The sequence below is a fragment of the Pelodiscus sinensis genome, chromosome 1, assembly GCF_049634645.1.
Source record: "Pelodiscus sinensis isolate JC-2024 chromosome 1, ASM4963464v1, whole genome shotgun sequence".
Classification (NCBI taxonomy): Eukaryota; Metazoa; Chordata; order Testudines; family Trionychidae; genus Pelodiscus; species Pelodiscus sinensis.
In genome coordinates, this window is record NC_134711.1 from 205,210,787 (window position 1) to 205,229,427 (window position 18,641).

The 18,641-nt window shown below is 41.3% G+C and overlaps 1 protein-coding gene and 1 long non-coding RNA gene across 2 annotated transcripts in view; one reads left to right on the forward strand and one right to left on the reverse strand.

Annotated features, from left to right (window-relative positions):
* PDK3 (pyruvate dehydrogenase kinase 3) overlaps positions 1–18,641 on the reverse strand; it is a 79,014-nt gene that overhangs the window by 48,836 nt on the left and 11,537 nt on the right. The window contains exons 2-3 of the mRNA XM_075913292.1: positions 4,094–4,235; positions 364–435 (exon numbers count right to left, since the gene is read on the reverse strand). Of these exons, the coding sequence (XP_075769407.1) occupies positions 364–435; positions 4,094–4,235 (214 nt within the window). The remainder of the gene's footprint in view (positions 1–363; positions 436–4,093; positions 4,236–18,641) is intronic.
* LOC142822524 (uncharacterized) overlaps positions 1–18,641 on the forward strand; it is a 55,899-nt gene that overhangs the window by 21,535 nt on the left and 15,723 nt on the right. The window lies entirely within an intron of this gene.

Here is an 18,641-nt window from a genome sequence, read left to right on the forward strand (position 1 = left end):
CAAAGGGAGCAGTTTGTTTATATTTATATATGTAAGATCTAAGCTCTTATATTTATATATGTAAGATCTAAGGAGTGTCACCACAGCTTTATCAAAGTAAGCATGGCAACCTTCTGTAACGGCAATTCTTGAATAAATCATAATGCAAAGGACTATCCTTTAGACCACTACTCACTGGATATGTCAACCCTTTATCATCTATCCTCATAAACACAAGGAAAGAGTTATGCAAAACATTTTTGTCTCTTAGTAAAAGTGGAAGGCATTTTTTACATCCAGCTTCTGAAGGAAGTCTTCAGGTCAGGTTTACACTACAGGGCTTGTAACATGGTGGTTTAACTTTTAAAATAAATCATTACTTACTTATCCAGAATATGAGGATCCTCAGGGCTTTTATTTTCATATTCTAAAAGCTCAAGGAAACTTTGCATGTACCTGAAATATAAAAGATATGTATTATTAAGTAGTAGGGTAAAATGTTCAAAGACACCTGACACAGGATCTGTCTGCATGTACTTCTATCTGGCCATGGCAGTCATACTGAAGGAACATAAGGACTTAGAAATGTTCCTCTAGCCACTCACTACACAAAAGACCAATTCCTTCAGGACAAAGCTGACTTTCTCTGAGTCATTTAAAAATAAACCTACTCAAACTTCAATTTGAAATTGACAACCTGTATTAAGGCAAATATATAATAATCCCTTAATTAACACAAAAAATAATAGTAAGCAGTAAATGTTGGCTGCCAAATGTTAAAGAAAGTCAAACCATGAAAATGGTTGAAGTCACGGGCTAAAGCACCTGGAATAGGAAGTTGCTTACTGTAACTGGAAGTTCTTCAAAATACGTGGTCCCTACTTGGATTGCAGAAGTAGAAGTGCATGCATGTCGTGTACCGCAGCTGGAATTTTAAGTAGTAGCGTCATTTCACCTGTATGTGCATCATGTATCAGTCATGTAGCGTGTCCAAGATTTTAAGAGAAAGTGAGGTTTAACACTCTCTAAGTCCCTTTTAGCACCAAGCAAGAGAGCCCGCAGCACAGGGGATGGAGGGCTCGAAATTGGAATAATGGGTATTAGAATACAAACAGGGATCACAGGTATAAAGAATCTCCAGACACAGTAAGTAACCTCTTTTTCTTCTTTGAGTGATGGTCTCTATATGGATTACAGATGTGGATGCTGTGACACACTGCTGGCTAAGTCAGAGCTCTGCCACTACAGCCTGGCTGAAAAGGCCAATTACAGCCAGCTGAGGAAGCCCAGGCCTGAAGGGCTAATGGAAGCTGCTGTGGGCCTCATTAGCCAGAAGGCTAGATAAGTCAGCCAGAGGGGAAGTGAAAGGGAGGAGTCAGGAGGTAGCTGAGTGTGCTCCTAAGCCAGAAGGAGAGTCTGCTTGAGTTAGCTGCTAGAAAACCAAAGCTCTGTAAATAGAAGGTGGTGGGAAATTGGCACCAACATTAAAAGGCATGGGTGACTGCACCAGAAAGGGTCTCCGGTTGGTTTGTGACGCAAGAAGGGGTCCCAAGGCGAGAGGCCTGGCCAAGAACTTTGCCACAATGCACAGAGAGCAGTTCTCAGAGTCAAGATGGGTGTAAGGACTTGCAGGAAGGCACAGTCTGAAAGATGGAGCAGCCAACCACTCCATCTGCCACTACTGCTGGAGCACTTAGGTCAGTGAGTGGTAAAAGTTTGAACAGAGGACCATGTGGCCACTCTACAAACATCCTCCTGACACAGTACATCCACAAAGAATGAAGATACGGTGGCATGGGCCTGTGTGGAGTAGGCCATTACTCCAGAGAGCAAAGGAATGTGTGAGAAGGCATAGTATTCCTTGATGCAACAGGAGATCCATTTAGAGTGGTGCTGTGAGGAGATGGTGGTGCATCCCCAGCAGCAAGGAAGAGTGTGGGCAAGACCCAGACGACATTGGAAATAAAAGGCCAACACATGGCGAATATGGAAAGATGCCACTTGTGTGCCCTGGGAGAGGTGTGCGGTTTGGGGTAGAAAACTGGAAAGTAGATAGACTGGTTGAGGTGAAATGGAAAGGCCAGCTTGGGAAGAAACTTGAGGTGTAGGCACATGGAGAATGCGTCTTTTTGGAAAACAGTAAAGAGCAGGTAAGCCATCATGGGTGCCAGCTCACTAACCTGCCTCACCAAGGTGACAGCCACTAAGATTACCTTCATTGGTCTCTGAACAAGTTCCACCGTACCATAAAAGGCACAGCTCTTCATTTTGTCCATGTTTGAGAAGAATGAATCCTCAAAATTTATGTAAAAAGAAGTGGGTGAAAAAAGCAGGTAACAAGACGTATGAATGCAGCGGTGTAGGGTAGAGAGGACAAGACTGAGGTCCCAAGAGGGGGAAGGATTCCACACCAATGGGAACACGTTGAGTAAGCCATGATGGAACCGGACAGTGGTTGAGTGAGTGAAGGCAGAGAAACCTCCATAGGAGGAAGAAAAGTGTTGAGTGCTACCAGATGGATATGGATGGAACAGTGGGCAAGGCCTGACAACCTAAGGCGGAGAAGGTAATTTATGAGAATGGGAATGGAGATGGAATCCAGACCATAGCGGTGGCAGTGTGCCCAACCTATGAAGTGCCACCATTTCGCTTGACAGCAGGCCCTCGTAGATGGTTGCCTGATGTACATGAGAATGTCACTTAGTGACATGGGCCATGCCCCTTCTATACACAAGTGACATCAAAATGCAAACCTGTCTGAGTGGGTTCAAACTGAGGCGCTGCAAATGGCCATGCACCTGCGTGATGAGATCCTGGAGGTCGGGGAGACGGATCAGGGACTTATCCTGAAGACACTGATGATTCACTAATATACTGACAATAGCTAACTGTATACATTTGCAGCTCAGACTATAAAGAGGCATTGATAGCTTAGTTTAAAGCAAGATTTAACTCAGGAGGCAAATAGTCCTAGCTCGATTATATTTTTCATACATAAATTCATGTGCAAATTTCATGTTTATATGCCAAACATACTGATTTGTAGATAATCATGGTTGTAATCATTTGTAAAGAAAGAAAGAGTTGGCACTGCATAACTTCTTTAAATGAATAAGGCAAGTTGACCCGATGTTGCACAAAATCTAACACTACTTCAGATTTCTTAGGTTTGAAGTTTGAGATACATTAAATATTTAGCCGATTGCTTTCCCATGTGAAAAAAAACTGAAGTTATTGAAGTCACATCAAGGCAAGATGCAATTTATGTATACAAAAATTGTGGTAGTATTTACTCAAGATACTTTGCAGAGTATGCAGACACATTTTACATACATTTTGTGGATTCATTCTTCTCAAACATGGACAAAATGAAGAGCTGTGCCTTGTGCAGTACGGTGGAACTTGTTCAGAGACCAATGAATGTAACCAAGAAAGAAGTTTACAGAACTTTGCTCAACTTACAAGTAAAGTAGAGATAAATGATATTGCGTAGATGTCAGAATTTGATATTAATACTAATAAATTAAATAAGAAGCTTAATAGGTTTTCTTAAGCCAACTGGACAAACTAGAATTTTGATGTTCCAAGGGACCAGCTGAATCAAAGCTGCCATTTTAAACTTTTAAAAACATAAGCTATGAAAGCACAAAAAGATTAAATCAATTTTCAGTTTTTTGAACAGGGTATAACTGCAGAAAGAAGAAATATTTTAAATGTTCAGGACTTATTTCTTCTGATGAGAGACTTCATGACAGCTAAAATTCAATTAGGTTGATTTTATGAGCCTAAAAATGAGGCAGGCCTTGTAGCACTACTGATTTAGCACTCTAAAATTTCATCTTCCACTGAAATCACTCATACAGAATTTCTGGGCTTTGATTCAAACAATGTATGAGTCCTTCATCTATACCTGAAAATTGTATCGGAATATTTGTTTCATATCAGACAAAGAAAAAGATGCCTTGTTTACATATGCATAACAGTTTAAGAAGGACAAATTTAATAAAAATATTCAAATTAGAGAACTAGATAATGATTCATTTTCACATGGACTTTTAAATATACTTACAATAGCAGAAATATACGGATTTCTTAATCTGCTCTATACACTTACCAACTCTGAACTAGCCCAACTGAAGGCCTGTTTAGCAAGTTATCAGGCAGCAAATTGACTTCTCTCATGGTATTAGCTAGTCGCACAGGAAGTTCTTTCCGAAGGAACATATATGAAGTTTTCTCACATGCATTGTCACGTCCTGTTAGGAAAAAATAAAGAATTCTATTGCAACAGACTGGTTTAGGATTTGCAGCTCTAGATTGAAATAAATGTCTCTCTCAGAAAACAAAGACCAACTACGCTGCCTAGCTCTTATCCTATATCCATTTATCAGTACCCTTTCCAAAGCCTGCTTTCCCATTTCATATCTTCAGGTTGCACTTAAAAGCTCCTGTTCCCAATTAATTCTTTCAAACTCTACCCAATCGAAGTTTCTCTCTAGTGCTCAAAACCTCTATCCCAACCACATTCACATGGCAGAAAAAAATTACAAAAGAAAAATAATTTACAGTAATTTTCTCCTCTACCAGGAGGCTTTTCTCTAGTGCTTTTGTTGTAGAAGCAATTCCATAATAATTGCACTTCTACTAAGCTCTTTTCTACAATGCTAGCACTTCTGTTCTAGAAAAGCTGCTATTATTGTAGAATCATTTTTTGATACAAGGATTACTTAGATTCACTTTTAAAATGGGTAACTAAATAAACCTGCCAATGCAGGATAAAATGCCTACTAACTCTTCTCAGCACTATTACTACTTCATTGAGAGTTATAATCCCACTTTTAGGTTTGTAGAGACTCTGTATCAAAGTAGAGATGTAAAACATTTTTGTATAGCTCTACTATATTTTTAGAGTGTTTGTCTGTGAGCGTGTCTGTCTGTTCATTCAAGAACTCCTCCTAAACAATAAGAGCTATGACCACCAAAATCAGTGTATAGCTTTCCCTTATCATAACTTAAAGCAAGGTAAGGGCCAACCCTTGGGTTGTGCCTAGAAAACAGGACGTGCCTAGAATGGGATTGTTTCTCATAAAATCATACAGAAAAGAGAGAATCACCAAGCAGCTAAAAGGGGGCTGAAGCTCTCCTCCCCAATTCATATAGGAACATTGGTGGCTGTTTGCTTCCTTCAGGGTGTGAGGAGAAAATGCACAGTTTGCTGCATTCCTTACTCTGTTTGGGGAGCCTAGGAGAAAGATGAACCTGGACCTGCCCCAGCCAGGTGATATGCACCCCTCACGTGGCTGTGCTGGCTAGAGCTGTAGCAGCCATGAAGTGGTCAGGTGAAAAGCACCTCAAGCTGCTGCAGTGAGAAAGGGCTGGGGTAGTCCTCTCTTTCCAGGGCAGCCTACATTTACTGAACCCCTCATCTCCAGTCCCACCCCAGAGCAATTTTTTAAAATAAAGATAAACAAAAATTGAGTTAAGGACCCAAGTAACATCAGGTAAATCTTCTAGTATTACATAAATTTCCTTTGCCAAGTCTCACACTGATAACTTGGCAGATCCAAGGCTATCTTTTATGTAGGTTAGTTCTCTGCTTGACAATTTGTCCATACATAAACAGAATATCTTAAAACAAAAGGCTATTGTGATTCTCAGCTAATATCTTTATCTAGTTACATACCCGTTCCTATATTTTCTCTAGCATAAAAATATAAGTTCTATAACAAGTGGCTCCAGTAACCTAACCAATTTATATGCTAGCTTTACTTTAATACTTCATATTTTATGCAAGCCGGAAAGTTTCGGTTGACATTATACATAAAAATGTCCATAATCAGAGTCCAATTAAACATTTCAAAGACCTAAAACACACACATACATACAAACAACAAAAACATGATGTCCACTTCTGCCCTTAGCTACGTAAGAGCAGCTCAATTTCAACTGCAGTCATGAAAGCTGACTGTGCTCCTTTATACCAACCCTAATTTCATAAATAAGAGTGATGGTTAAAAAAGCTTACATTGTTAAAAAAAAAAAAGATACTGTTATATTATCAAGCAAATTTAATGTAATTTAATTTAATAGACTCCTACGATGCCATTTTATATCAGCACACTTTAAACTGTACAATATAAGTCAAGTGTGCCTTTGTCCAGCTAAATTATTAAATCTTTACTTTCCTGAGAAGTCAACTCTGTGTTTAGCAGAAATACTGAAAAATTCTGGCAAAGGTCAGCTTACAGTTCTATAAAAACAGCAACTTTATAAAACTGTTAATATTTGCAATACACAAGCTAAAAGATGGGGAAGGAAAACTAATTTCACAGCAGTGAATGTGACAATAAGTTTCCTGGTCTCTCTCAACAGCTTAAAAATGTTTTATGATCAAAATATTCCTTCTAATCTCATTTCATTTCTAAGGTGAAATTTTAAAATGGTCATAATGTCAATATTTTGGTACGGAAACTATTGATATTCTGTGCTTCCACAGTCAAAGTTTAGTTAACATTGCTATAAAAACTGCCTTTTGCATTCTAATAATAGTACTAAATAGGGAAAACAAATTAAATGGGGTTCTGAGCCACCAAAAAGTTGACTCTGTAGCTACTGGTCTACAAAAACTGTGCGCCATAGCTGGAAAAAACAATGCACAAACTATTTTGTATGGCAGCATTCTGTTCATCCTTTTTCCCCATACATATAATGGAAATTGTGAACTGCCAAACTGCCATTTCAGAATCTAGCAAGCTGGCTTTTGAAAGGGCTTTTCCAAGAATATTCAGCCATCCAAAGAGGAGGCATAGCAAGCACAGCCTGTTAACTTCTAAGAGGTTGAAAGGGGGAGTGAGCTAAAATGTTATTTCTGGCTATTATTTCTATTATCTTGTCAACTATAAAAACAAGAAAAGGACAACAACAGAGTTATTTAAGAGAAGAAGAAAAATTCTCTAGCAGTCAAGTGAAACCAACAAGTCTTCCTAAGAAGCTTTCAATCTCCGCCCACCCCCAAATGTATCACTCTTACAATGGATTTTATTGGACATGGGGAGTAGGCAACTGTGAAGAGGACTGACTGAAAAAAGAGTGACTGGCGTAGCTAATTCATTTGATGAGCAAGATATTTCCAAAGAAACGGATAATATTATTTTGACATTTTGCTAGCATTAACAAATGGTTGATTTACCACTGCATTAGTGATTATCAGAATATGGTGTGATGGGATGTCCATCCCACACAAAGCCTGCGAATATAAATTAGGCCTATTAACCTTAGGCTGCACACGAGGAAACCTAAGGAGTGCTACAGCCTAACTGCAGGTGAAGTTCAGCTGGGGGGGGGGGGGAGGAGTGGGCAGGATATACCAATAGAAAAAGTTGGGAAGAGAACTACCGGAAGAAACCTGGAGTTGCACTTCCTGAGTCAAGGGGAAAGAGCAAGAAACTGGAAGGACAGAGTAGGAAGCAGTCCTGGAAAGGAGCAGTAATGACTGGGAGAGTAAAAGGCCTGGACTGCTGAACTGAGGGTCCCTGGACTAGAACTCAAAGTAAAGGGTGGACCCAGGATCCCCTACTCACGGAGCAATACAAACCAAGTATTGGGGAGGAGACCACTGGTGACAGTTTGCTTCAAAGTTCGCAGTACCCTAGAAAGGAGGAGAACTTTAACAGGACTTGGCTCAAGGGCTAAGCTATGAAGAGGACACTGCTGCCAATCCCAGCACGAGAGACCACAGTAACTTAAGGAAATGATGGACTGAGTAACCATAGTAAGGGACATCAGACCACATGGCCATGCAAATTCCCCATATGAGCTAAAAGGAGGAGCTGCCAAACAGTGAGTACAGCAGTCCTAAAATGTAGGGATGAAGAGGATTCCTTTGGAAGCCAGTGTTGAGCAAATCCACCTAAAAGTAACCCTATATAAGTAAATACGGGATAGCTGTGAGAATGTTTGAGCAATAAACAAAATTACTAATTTCCAAAGCATCACAAAATTTTATTATAAAGATATGCTAAGATATAAAGCATACCAAACAACTATAGGACTAAGCAGCTGCTACATGTATGATGAACATACAAAACCACATAAGGATGAATTTTCATAACCCAGAGGCATGATCCAACAGCATCATGTTCGTCCTGTCTTGAGCTATTTGAGCACAAGAAATTTGCAGTTCTACAACTATTGGACAATATTTTGCCAACAAAATGAATCACTTATTTCTGCTAAACTACTTTAATAACTAGTAAATTATAAAAATGAACAACATACAGAGAATAATAAAGATTTAGCCAAAATAGTGTATTTAACTTTCCATGTCCTGTGGTTGTTGATAAGAATCATCTTGAGGTTAGGTGGTTGACATACCACACTAATACCAACCCTGGTACTTTCCCTTGCAACAAACCCCGCTGCCAGCTTTGTCCACATATTCACTCTGCTGACACCATTATTGGACCTAACCAAGTGAGTTATAAGATCAAGAATACATATTCCTGCGCCTCCAGAAATATAATCTATGCTATCATGTGCCGGAAGTGTCCGTCTGCTATGTACATTGGACAAACGTCTCAGACACTTCACCAAAGAATCAATGCCCACAAAACAGACATTAGACAGGATCACAAAGAAAAAACAGTTGCTTATCATTTCAACCAGAAAGGACACTGTCTCAATGACCTGCTAACCTGCATCCTACTTTAGAAGACATTCAAATCTGCACTTGAAAGGGAATCCTCTGAACTGGCATTCATGCTAAAATTCGACACTCTCCCCAGGGGACTTAACAAAGACTCCAGCTATCTTACCCATTACAAAGATAGCTTCCCCAATTATCACCTCTAATACTATTAACTCACAGACATTTCCCCTTCCCCGCCTCTAATATCATTAACTCACTGGCATTCACCTTCCTTCCTCTCCCCCCCCCCCCCCGCATCTGCCTTCTGTTCTGAAATGTGATTTGTCCTTTTCATATGTGTTCATTTTTTTTAAATTGTATCCTTTGGTATATATGGCTGTGACTATTTTCTTCCACTATTTGATCTGAGGAAGTGGGTCTGGCCCACGAAAGCTCATCATCTAATAAACCATCTTGTTAGTCTTTAAAGTGCTACATAGTCCTGTATTTTGTTTCAGCTACACCAGACTAACACAGCTACATTTCTATCACTATTCTTCAATTAGCTTTAAGCATTCAGTAATCAGCTTATAAAAATATTCCTGTAGAATCCATTGCATCATCTCTGGATATGTCTAGACTACATTATTTTTTCAAAAAACACTGCCCTTTTTTCAAAGAAACTTCACCTGCCTCCACACTTCAATCGCGTTCTTTCTAAATTAAACCAGAAGAACACAGGTTTTTTTCAACATTGGAAAACCTCAAATTACAAGGAAGAATGCCTTTTTCAAAAGAGCTCTTTCGAAAAAAGGTGTGTGTGTAGACGCAGAACAGGGATATTTTTCAAAAGAAGAGGCAATCAAAAAACACAGGTGCTCTGGTGGCCATTCTGTGAATAGCAATCAGGACTTTCTTTCGAGAGAATGTCCATGCAGTCTGGACGCTCTTTCAAAAAAGCAGATCACTTTTTCGATCCGGTTTTGAGGTATGGATGCTCTTTTTTGAAAGAACTCTTTCAAAAAAAAGTTTCTTTCAAAAGAAGCTTGCAGTCTAGACGTACCCTCTCTCAGCCAGTATGTATTCTCAAAATGTTTTTGCTTTCTCACCCTCTAATTTTCTAGTTGCAAATGTATCTCCCTCTCCCCGCCCTTCAAGTTTCTAGATACTACAATGGAAACATTTCAAACAAGAAACATACCCAAAATGAACATTTCTCAAAAATTACTATTGACTACAGGGGCTCGTCTACACTGGCCCCTTTTCCGGAAGGGGCATGTTAATTTCACCTATCGTAGTAGGGAAATCCGCGGGGGATTTAAATATCCCCCGCGGCATTTAAATAAAAATGTCCGCCGCTTTTTTCCGGCTTTTAAAAAAGCCGGAAAAGAGCGTCTACACTGGCCCCGATCCTCAGGAAAAAGCGCCTCCGGAAAAGGGCTAATTTGGCTATGACAAATCAGGAAAGAGATCTTGGAGTAATCGTGGATAGTTCTCTGAAAACTTCCACATACTGTGCAGCGGCGGTCAAAAAGGCAAATAGGATGCTAGGAATTATTAAGAAGGGGATAGAAAATAAGACAGAATATCTTACTGCCCCTGTGTAAAACTATGGTACGCCCACACCTTGAATTCTGTGTACAGATGTGGTCTCCTCACCTCAAAAAAGATATTTTGGCCTTGGAAAGGGTTCAGAAAAGGGCAACTAAAACGATTAGGGGTTTGGAACGGGTCTCATATGAAGAGAGGTTAAAGCGACTGGGACTTTTCAGTTTGGAAAAAAGAAGAGACAGAGGGGATATGATAGAGGTATATAAAATCATGAGTGGTGTGGAGAGGGCAGATAAAGAAGTTATTTATTAGTTCCCATAATAGAAGAACTAGAGGACACCAAATGAAATTAATGGGTAGCTGGTTTAAAACTAATAAAAGAAAGTTCTTCTTCACACAGCGTGTAGTCAACCTGTGGAACTCCTTGCCAGAGGAGGCTGTGAAGGCTAGGACTATAACAGAGTTTAAAGAGAAGCTAGATAAATTTATGGAGGTTAGGTCCATAAAAGGCTACTAGCCAGGGGATAAAAATGGTGTCCCTGGCCTCTGTTTGTCAGAGGCTGGAGAAGGATGGCAGGAGACAAATCACTTGATCATTGTCTTCAGTCCACCCTCTCTGGGACACTCGGTGCTGGCCACTTCAGGCAGACAGGCTACTGGGCAGGATGGACCTTTGGTCTGAGCCAGTACAGCCGTTCTCATGTTCTTATGTAAGTAACATCAGTGTGGACAGAGCTATGATAGTGGGAGAGCTTCTCCCAGATACTACTTTCATGAGTGGCAGTAGCTTGTTTTATTATGCTGGCAGGAGAATTCTCTCCCCTCAGCATAGTACACTGGTATAGCTGTGCCACTGTGAGATCTCTGATGTAGACATAGCCTAAGAAAACTGAAATTTCCTTTGAGATTCCACTTCAATGTTAATGTGCATCATTGTACTGGATTCTCAATCTTTGAATAAACAAAAGCACTAAATGGAAACATCTGATACACAGGTAATTTAAAGCAATGGAGAGGCTTACAGATGCTATCTGTCAGTGTAGAGCCTGAGTAATTAGGTCTTTGACTCAGTGACTATGCCTATCTTCAGATTTCCTATCCTTCCTCAAGGATAGAAAATTCTAAAGCAATATCTAAAGAACTCAGGTAGCCTCAGAGAGCTGTGTTTTATTTGTCCTGGGCTATAAGTAGGGCTGTCAATTGATGTGCGTTAACACCTGCAATTAATGCAGGGCAGGATTAACCTGTTTAAAAAAATTATCAGGTTAATCCTACCCTGCGTTAATTACAGGCATTAATGCTACACTGCCTCTTTGAAGTACCCGCGTTTCCAAGGGGCAGCACCGTGGGAGTCCAGGGTCAGCTGGAATCCCCAACTGATCCTGGGCTCCGCCTTGCGCTGCCCATTTAAGGCGCTGGAAGGCATTAGGAGCCTGGGATCAGCTGGAGTGTCCAGCTGATCACTGGCTCTGCTTTGCGCTGCCCCTTTGAAGTGCCACTCCAGCGCTTCAAAGGGGCAGCACAAGGCAGAGCCCAGGGGCAGCTGGGAACTCCAGCTGACCCCGGGGCTCCTATGGTGCTGCCCCTTGGAAATGCCACTGCTGCATTTCAAAGGGGCAGCTGCACTGGGCCTGGGGTAAGCTGACAACTCCAGCTGATCCCAGACTTCCGCAGCAGTGCCTCTTTGAAATGCCGCCACAGCATTTCCAAGGGGCAGCGCACGCGATTAATCGTGATTAAGTTTTTTAATCGCTTGCCAGCCCTAGCTATAAGTATTTCACTATAGGACAAAGAAAAATTGAAAGTATTTTTTATGACTGTGACCAACACAACAACTGCCTGCAAAATGAACAAAAAATACTAGGTACTGATTAAGATGTGTTCAGGCAGCCCAAGAAAGGTTAAAAGCATTGCTATGCATATAATAACTAAGATTTGCAATCTGAAAATCCCTGAAGCACATTGCAACTGGCACAATCAAGGTCATACTTTAAGGCTGTCCCATTATAATCAGTTGAACGGCATACCATTCAACATCTGCTCACAGATAATGTACATTGGCAAGAGAGTCCCCAATCAGGCTTTTAAAACAAGTATTTGAGGCTTTTTTGTACTCACTGAAGGCATGTCAGTCAATTGATATTCTACTGGCATCACTAATTACTGTTTCAGGGCCCAATCCTGCAAATATTTAAGCATATTATATTCATACGCGTCATGATCATGAGGGTTAGCCAGCAGCCTGGTGTTAGCAGAATTGTATATGCTTGTGTAATTTTATGTAATCTTGGGCTGTACCACAATTGTTGAAATGTTAATGAGCAGATTATATGTATATTAGCCTTGTTTATATTACATCATTAATATGTTATCAATTGCACTGCATACGTACCAACAGAATTGTTGATTTTGAAACTGTCTCATGAATATTCATAGGGTCGAACGTTGTTTCATAAATATTAAGTAGTTATGTTAAGGGACCAATCAATTCAAAATCATGTAAAGCATCATCCTCTGTAAACCAATCATTTCAAACTAGAACCCTCATACATATGCATCAGCATAGCCTTTAAAAGCCCGTGCAACGCTCATTTCAAGCGTTGCATCGGGGCGTCGGGTTAGTTTAGGCTAGGCTAACATGAGAGGGTGTGAGAGGAATGCACTTTTGTCACGTGACGAATGATTGAGTCCTAGGTTAGATTAAGTAGGTTAAGATAAGCGGAAGGCATTACTGAGGTGATCAATCCCCCCACGTTTTGTTGTGAATTTTCCAAAGAAAATGCTGGTGTTTTCTATAGGTCACACACATCTCCCAGTCATAGCAGAGACTTGGGATTAAACATGGCTTTCTCAACTAAAAGTCTTATACATGTTCAGACATCGTGATTGTGAATATCTGGCGAGGCAGTTTGCCAAAGGCAAGGCTGGCCTTGAATCTTGATATCTATGGCTTCAGCTGAATGGCTTGTGTGAAATTTGGAAGAGCAGCTCAAAGAGACCCCTCTCCTTTCCTTAAGGATAGACTCTCACAGCAGCTTGAAGGAACAAGTCCTCATGGCAGACAGAAAGCCATGCTTGCAGTGTATCCTCAGCCTTACGCTACTTATTGCTTCAAGTGCCTTCAAGAAAGTGAGGGCAATTCTCGTGTTGTGTGTTAGTTTTATTTAAAAAAAATTTCTGAGTGTTATTTTAACAAATAAGTTAATCTCTTACATTCACTGATGTATCAGTGGTAAATAGGTCAGTGGAGGGATGATAGGAGTTACTATAGAGAACTTTCTGGGTGTCTGGCTGGTAAGTCTTGCTCACATGCTCAAGGTTTATCTGATCGCCATATTTGGGATTGGGAAGGAATTTTCCTCCAGGGTAGATTGGCAGAGGCCCTGGAGGTTTTTCGCCTTCCTCTGTAGCATAGGGTACAGATCACAGCTGGAGGATTCTCTGCATCTTGGGGTCCTCAAACTATTTGAAGGCTTCAATATCTGAGCTATAGGTGAGAGGACTATTTTAGGAGAGGGTGGGTGAGATTCTGTGGCCTGCATTGTGCAGGGGGTCAGACTAGATGATCATAATGGTCCCTTCTGACATTAAAGTCTATGAGTAAGAAGGTGTGTGGGGGGGGGAGGGGTAATTGTCCCTCTACTCCCCCTATCATACCTTGGCTCCCCTGCTCCTCCTCCACCCACCACCACCTGCTGAAGCCTCCTCCCTGCCTCTGCGCCCCCAGCCCCATTCTCCTCCCTCTGCAACAGCAGGATAGGGCTCGCCCCAAACTTGAGGGGGTGGGGGAAGATGCAGTACAAGCTCCCCCCCTCTCTTCCCAGAGTTGGGCTCAGCTGTGCACCAGGTTTAGGGCCCTGTCATGGTGCTGGGGGGACCGCAAATTTTGCTTTTGCCCCTGGGCACATAACACCCTCGCTATGCCTCAGACAGGCTTTTAAAGTTGAGAGAGACTAAAGCATCCCTTTATGTTTCAGGAAAGAGAGAAAAGTAACAGGTTAAGGAAAAAGGTAAATAAGAGGATGACAGTGGAGAGAAGGGAGATCAGGAAATGGGATGGGGTCAGGGAGCACATGGAGGGATTACTCCTGGACAGCAGATGAGACAGTTCTGTATTTGTGATGAGAAGAGGAGAAAATTTATAAGAGGTATGAGAGACGGATCATGTTGTATTTTGTCAATTTTCAGAGGAAACTGGCAAGACCCTGCACAGAAAGAAAGTGGAAACAGAAAGCAGGTAGAGGACAAGGAGTGAAAATGCTGGCAAAAAGATAATTAGGAATGTGGACATGGGATTTAATTAAGTTGGAAAAGCAGAGGTGGTTAGCTAGAAAGAAGGCAAAAGCAGCAAAGGAGAGAATCCATTTGTTATGGAGGAAGTCAGTCTGTCTGGCCATGGGATTTCTGCCAGAGATGCTCCACAACACAAGAGGGAGATGTGAGGAGGCAGATGTTAGGGGCAAGACCCAATCCTTCCTACTCCCAGGGTTCCATCTTTAGTTAGAATCATAGAATCATAGGACTGGAAGGGACCTCGAGAGGTCATCGAGTCCAGCCCCCCGCCCTTAGGGCAGGACCAAGCTCTGTCAGGGATGGTGTAGACGGATGTCTATCTAACCTGTTCTTAAATATCTCCAGAGAGGGAGATTCCACCACCTCCCTTGGCAATTTATTCCAATATTTGACCACCCTGACAGTTAGGAATTTTTTCCTAATGTCCAATCTAAACCTCCCCTGCTGCACTTTAAGCCCATTACTCCTTGTCCTGTCCTCAGAAACCAAGAGGAATAAATTTTCTCCTTCCTCCTTGTGACACCCTTTTAGATATTTGAAAACCGCTGTCATGTCCCCCCTTAATCTTCTTTTTTCCAAACTAAACAAGCCCAGTTCATGAAGCCTGGCTTCATAGGTTATGTTCTCTAGACCTTTAATCATTCTTGTCGCTCTTCTCTGCACCCTTTCCAATTTCTCCACATCTTTCTTGAAATGTGGTGCCCAGAACTGCACACAGTACTCCAGCTGAGGCCTAACTAGTGCAGAGTAGAGCGGCAGAATGACTTCACGAGTTTTGCTTACAACACACCTGTTGATACAACCTAGAATCATATTTGCTTTTTTTGCAACAGCATCACACTGTTGACTCATATTCAACTTGTGGTCCACTATGACCCCTAGATCCCTTTCCGCCATGCTCCTTCCTAGACAGTCGCTTCCCATCTTGTATGTATGGAACTGATTGTTCCTTCCTAAGTGGAGCACTTTGCATTTCTCTTTATTAAACTTCATCCTGTTTACCTCTGACCATTTCTCTAACTTGCTAAGGTCATTTTGAATTATGTCCCTATCCTCCAAAGAAGTTGCAACCCCACCCAGTTTGGTATCATCTGCAAACTTAATAAGCGTACTCTCTATCCCAATATCTACATCACTGATGAAGATATTGAACAGTACGGGTCCCAAAACAGACCCTTGCGGAACTCCACTTGTTATCCCTTTCCAGCAGGATTTAGCACCGTTAACAACAACACTCTGATTACGGTTATCCAGCCGATTATGCACCCACCTTATCGTGGCCCTATCTAAGTTATATTTGCCTAGTTTATCAATAAGAATATCATGCGAGACCGTATCAAATGCCTTACTAAAGTCTAGGTATATGACATCCACCGCTTCTCCCTTATCCACAAGGCTCGTTATCCTATCAAAGAAAGCTATCAGATTAGTTTGGCATGACTTGTTCTTCACAAACCCATGCTGACTATTCCCTATCACTTTATTACCTTCCAAGTGTTTGCATGTGATTTCCTTAATTACCTGCTCCATTATCTTCCCTGGGACAGACGTTAAACTGACCGGTCTGTAGTTTCCTGGCTTGTTCTTATTCCCCTTTTTATAGATGGGCACAATATTTGCCCTTTTCCAGTCTTCTGGAATCTCCCCTGTCTTCCATGATTTTTCAAAGATCATAGCTAAAGGCTCAGATACCTCCTCTATCAGCTCCTTGAGTACCCTGGGATGCATTTCATCAGGACCTGGTGACTTGCTGACATCTAACTTTCCTAAGTTCTTAATATCTTATAGACCACGCCTAAGCTTCCATCCAAATTCATTCTGTTTTCTAATGGCTATTTGTTCCATTCAGAACGAGTGCTCCACCACAGGATGATATTTCATTAGTCATAGGTATTCAGTTAATCAAGACATCCATTCCATATCTCTGTAACTTTACAGAAATTGGACACCAGTTCTTACATCAGAAAGAAGCCCAAATGGTTCATTTTATGTCCTACTGAATCATTCTAAACAAATTTAGTTTTATGATTGAGTAATTGTATTTTGAGAAAACGGTTTGTCAAATTAATTTGGAGCCAGAGAGAGAGCAAGCAATGGCAACATTCCCACATAACCGTGCACATGCTCCTCAATCCTCACCTGCAGTACCTGTTACTGCAATCTCAGATAAGAGACTGACATCCATGACAAATTACAGGATTACTGTCTAGGTCGTTTATTCACTACATACTGTCCAAAGGTCAGTTATGTTTATTAATAGAACACATTCTCAAATATTTCTCATAGGTGTTAGTTCAGTTGCTAGCAGCATGAAACGATGCATATGTATTCTGTACTATTTCAGTATCATACCTGTCCAATGCATGCAAAAAGGCAAGTAAATTAAAACACTTATTTATAGCATTTTTTTCCAATAGTAACATGAGATGGCACATAAAAAGGACTGCGAGTATGTCTGGAGGTGGAGCTAGCCAACAGCATTTGATTGGCATAGGCATGGCTCTTCAGTTTGACTAACATCAATATCACAGCTAAGCAGTTGTGAACTGCTAGACAAATGACAGCATTTGATCTCTATCTCTAACAGAAAACTAAAATTAGGTGGTAGAGAGAATTCACACACCAAATCCTTACCTATCACTCTTAGAATCTCAGTTGGTGCCTCGGTGATTTGAAGCTGCACTAACTTTAATTGAAATGTCATCCAAGGTCTAGATTTTACACTTAAGTTGAAAGTTAAATGGATATTACATAAGAATGGCCATACTGTGTCACACTAAAGGTGCATCCAGCCCAGTATCCTGTCCGCTGACAGTGGCCAATGCCAGGTGCCCCACAAGGAGTGAACAGAACAGGTAATGATCAAGCGATCTCTCTCCTGCCATCCATCTCCATCCTCTGACAAACAGAGGCTAGGGACACCATTCCTTACCCATCCTGGCTAATAACCATTAATGGACTTAACCTCCATGAATTTATCTAGTTCTCTTTTAAACTCTGTTATAGTTCTAGCCTTCACAACCTCCTCAGGCAAGGAGTTCCACAGGTTGACTGGTGCGCTGTGTGAAGAACTTCCTTTTATTTGTTTTAAGCCCTTTACCCTTCAATTGATAGCCATATGGATTCTCTCAATGCTTCAATAGACAAGTGTGCATCGTTGTGGGGAGGATGAGAGCCACTGGCCTGACAACTTACTCGCCAACACAACCTGATGGCACAGACTGCTCCATCTGAGTCTGTACAGTGCAACAAGTTCCCAGGTTTTAACATCTATTCCCCACACTTTGAATTTGGCCTTTAAGGTGAATTTATTGCTGAGGGTGGGTCAATCCTTGAAGCGTGTTCTTGTGCCCTGCTGACTGCAGAGCATCACTTGTTGCATATCAGAAGTCTTTAGTTTGAGTCCTGATGAGTATGCTCTTGATCCCAGGGACTTAGCACCTCTCAAGGACTTCAGTGTTGGGAATTCTGTCCTGCCACTTCATGTTGCAGATAGATCATAGTTATAAATGGAAAATAGAAGCTCTCTGGCATTGGCAAAGCATCCATCTCCCGCAACCACTCTGGAGTAAGATGAGTACGACAGAGTGGTAGTTTTTTTATCTTGGCACGGAGGCAGACTCTATGCTTCCTCCAGAGGCTTAGTGAGACTGCCAAATGCTTAATTGGCCAGGCACCAAATGATACCATCCAACATGGCATTTCTGGAAAAGTATGCCATCAAGTTAGCAAAACTTCCTATCTGTGTTGAGCGGTATATTGTCAACTGTGACAATGGGATTGTGGACAGTCTGGTGCTGGATAGTACATAACCTCCATCTTTTCAGGCTAATTGTGAAACCAAAGCATTTTGAGGCACAAGCAAAGTGGTCCACAACAAGCTTACCTGTGAAACCTCAAGCATGTATCCAATGACCATGTGTAACCACCACCAAGGCAGATTTGAACCTGGGGAGCTGACTTTAGGAGCCTCTACCCTCTGAACTAAAAGCCAGCTAGCTCCCAGCCCATGCTCTAGAGGTCTCTTGATCTTAACTGTTGCAGTGGTATAGATGCCACTTGCAGTACTCAGTAACCACACTAGGTGTGTAAGTTACACATGCATGCAATGAAAACAGAAAACTATGACTATGACAAAGAGCACTGTTGAATGCAATCAACCCCACCAGTTTCTGAGCCTCTAGAAAGGACA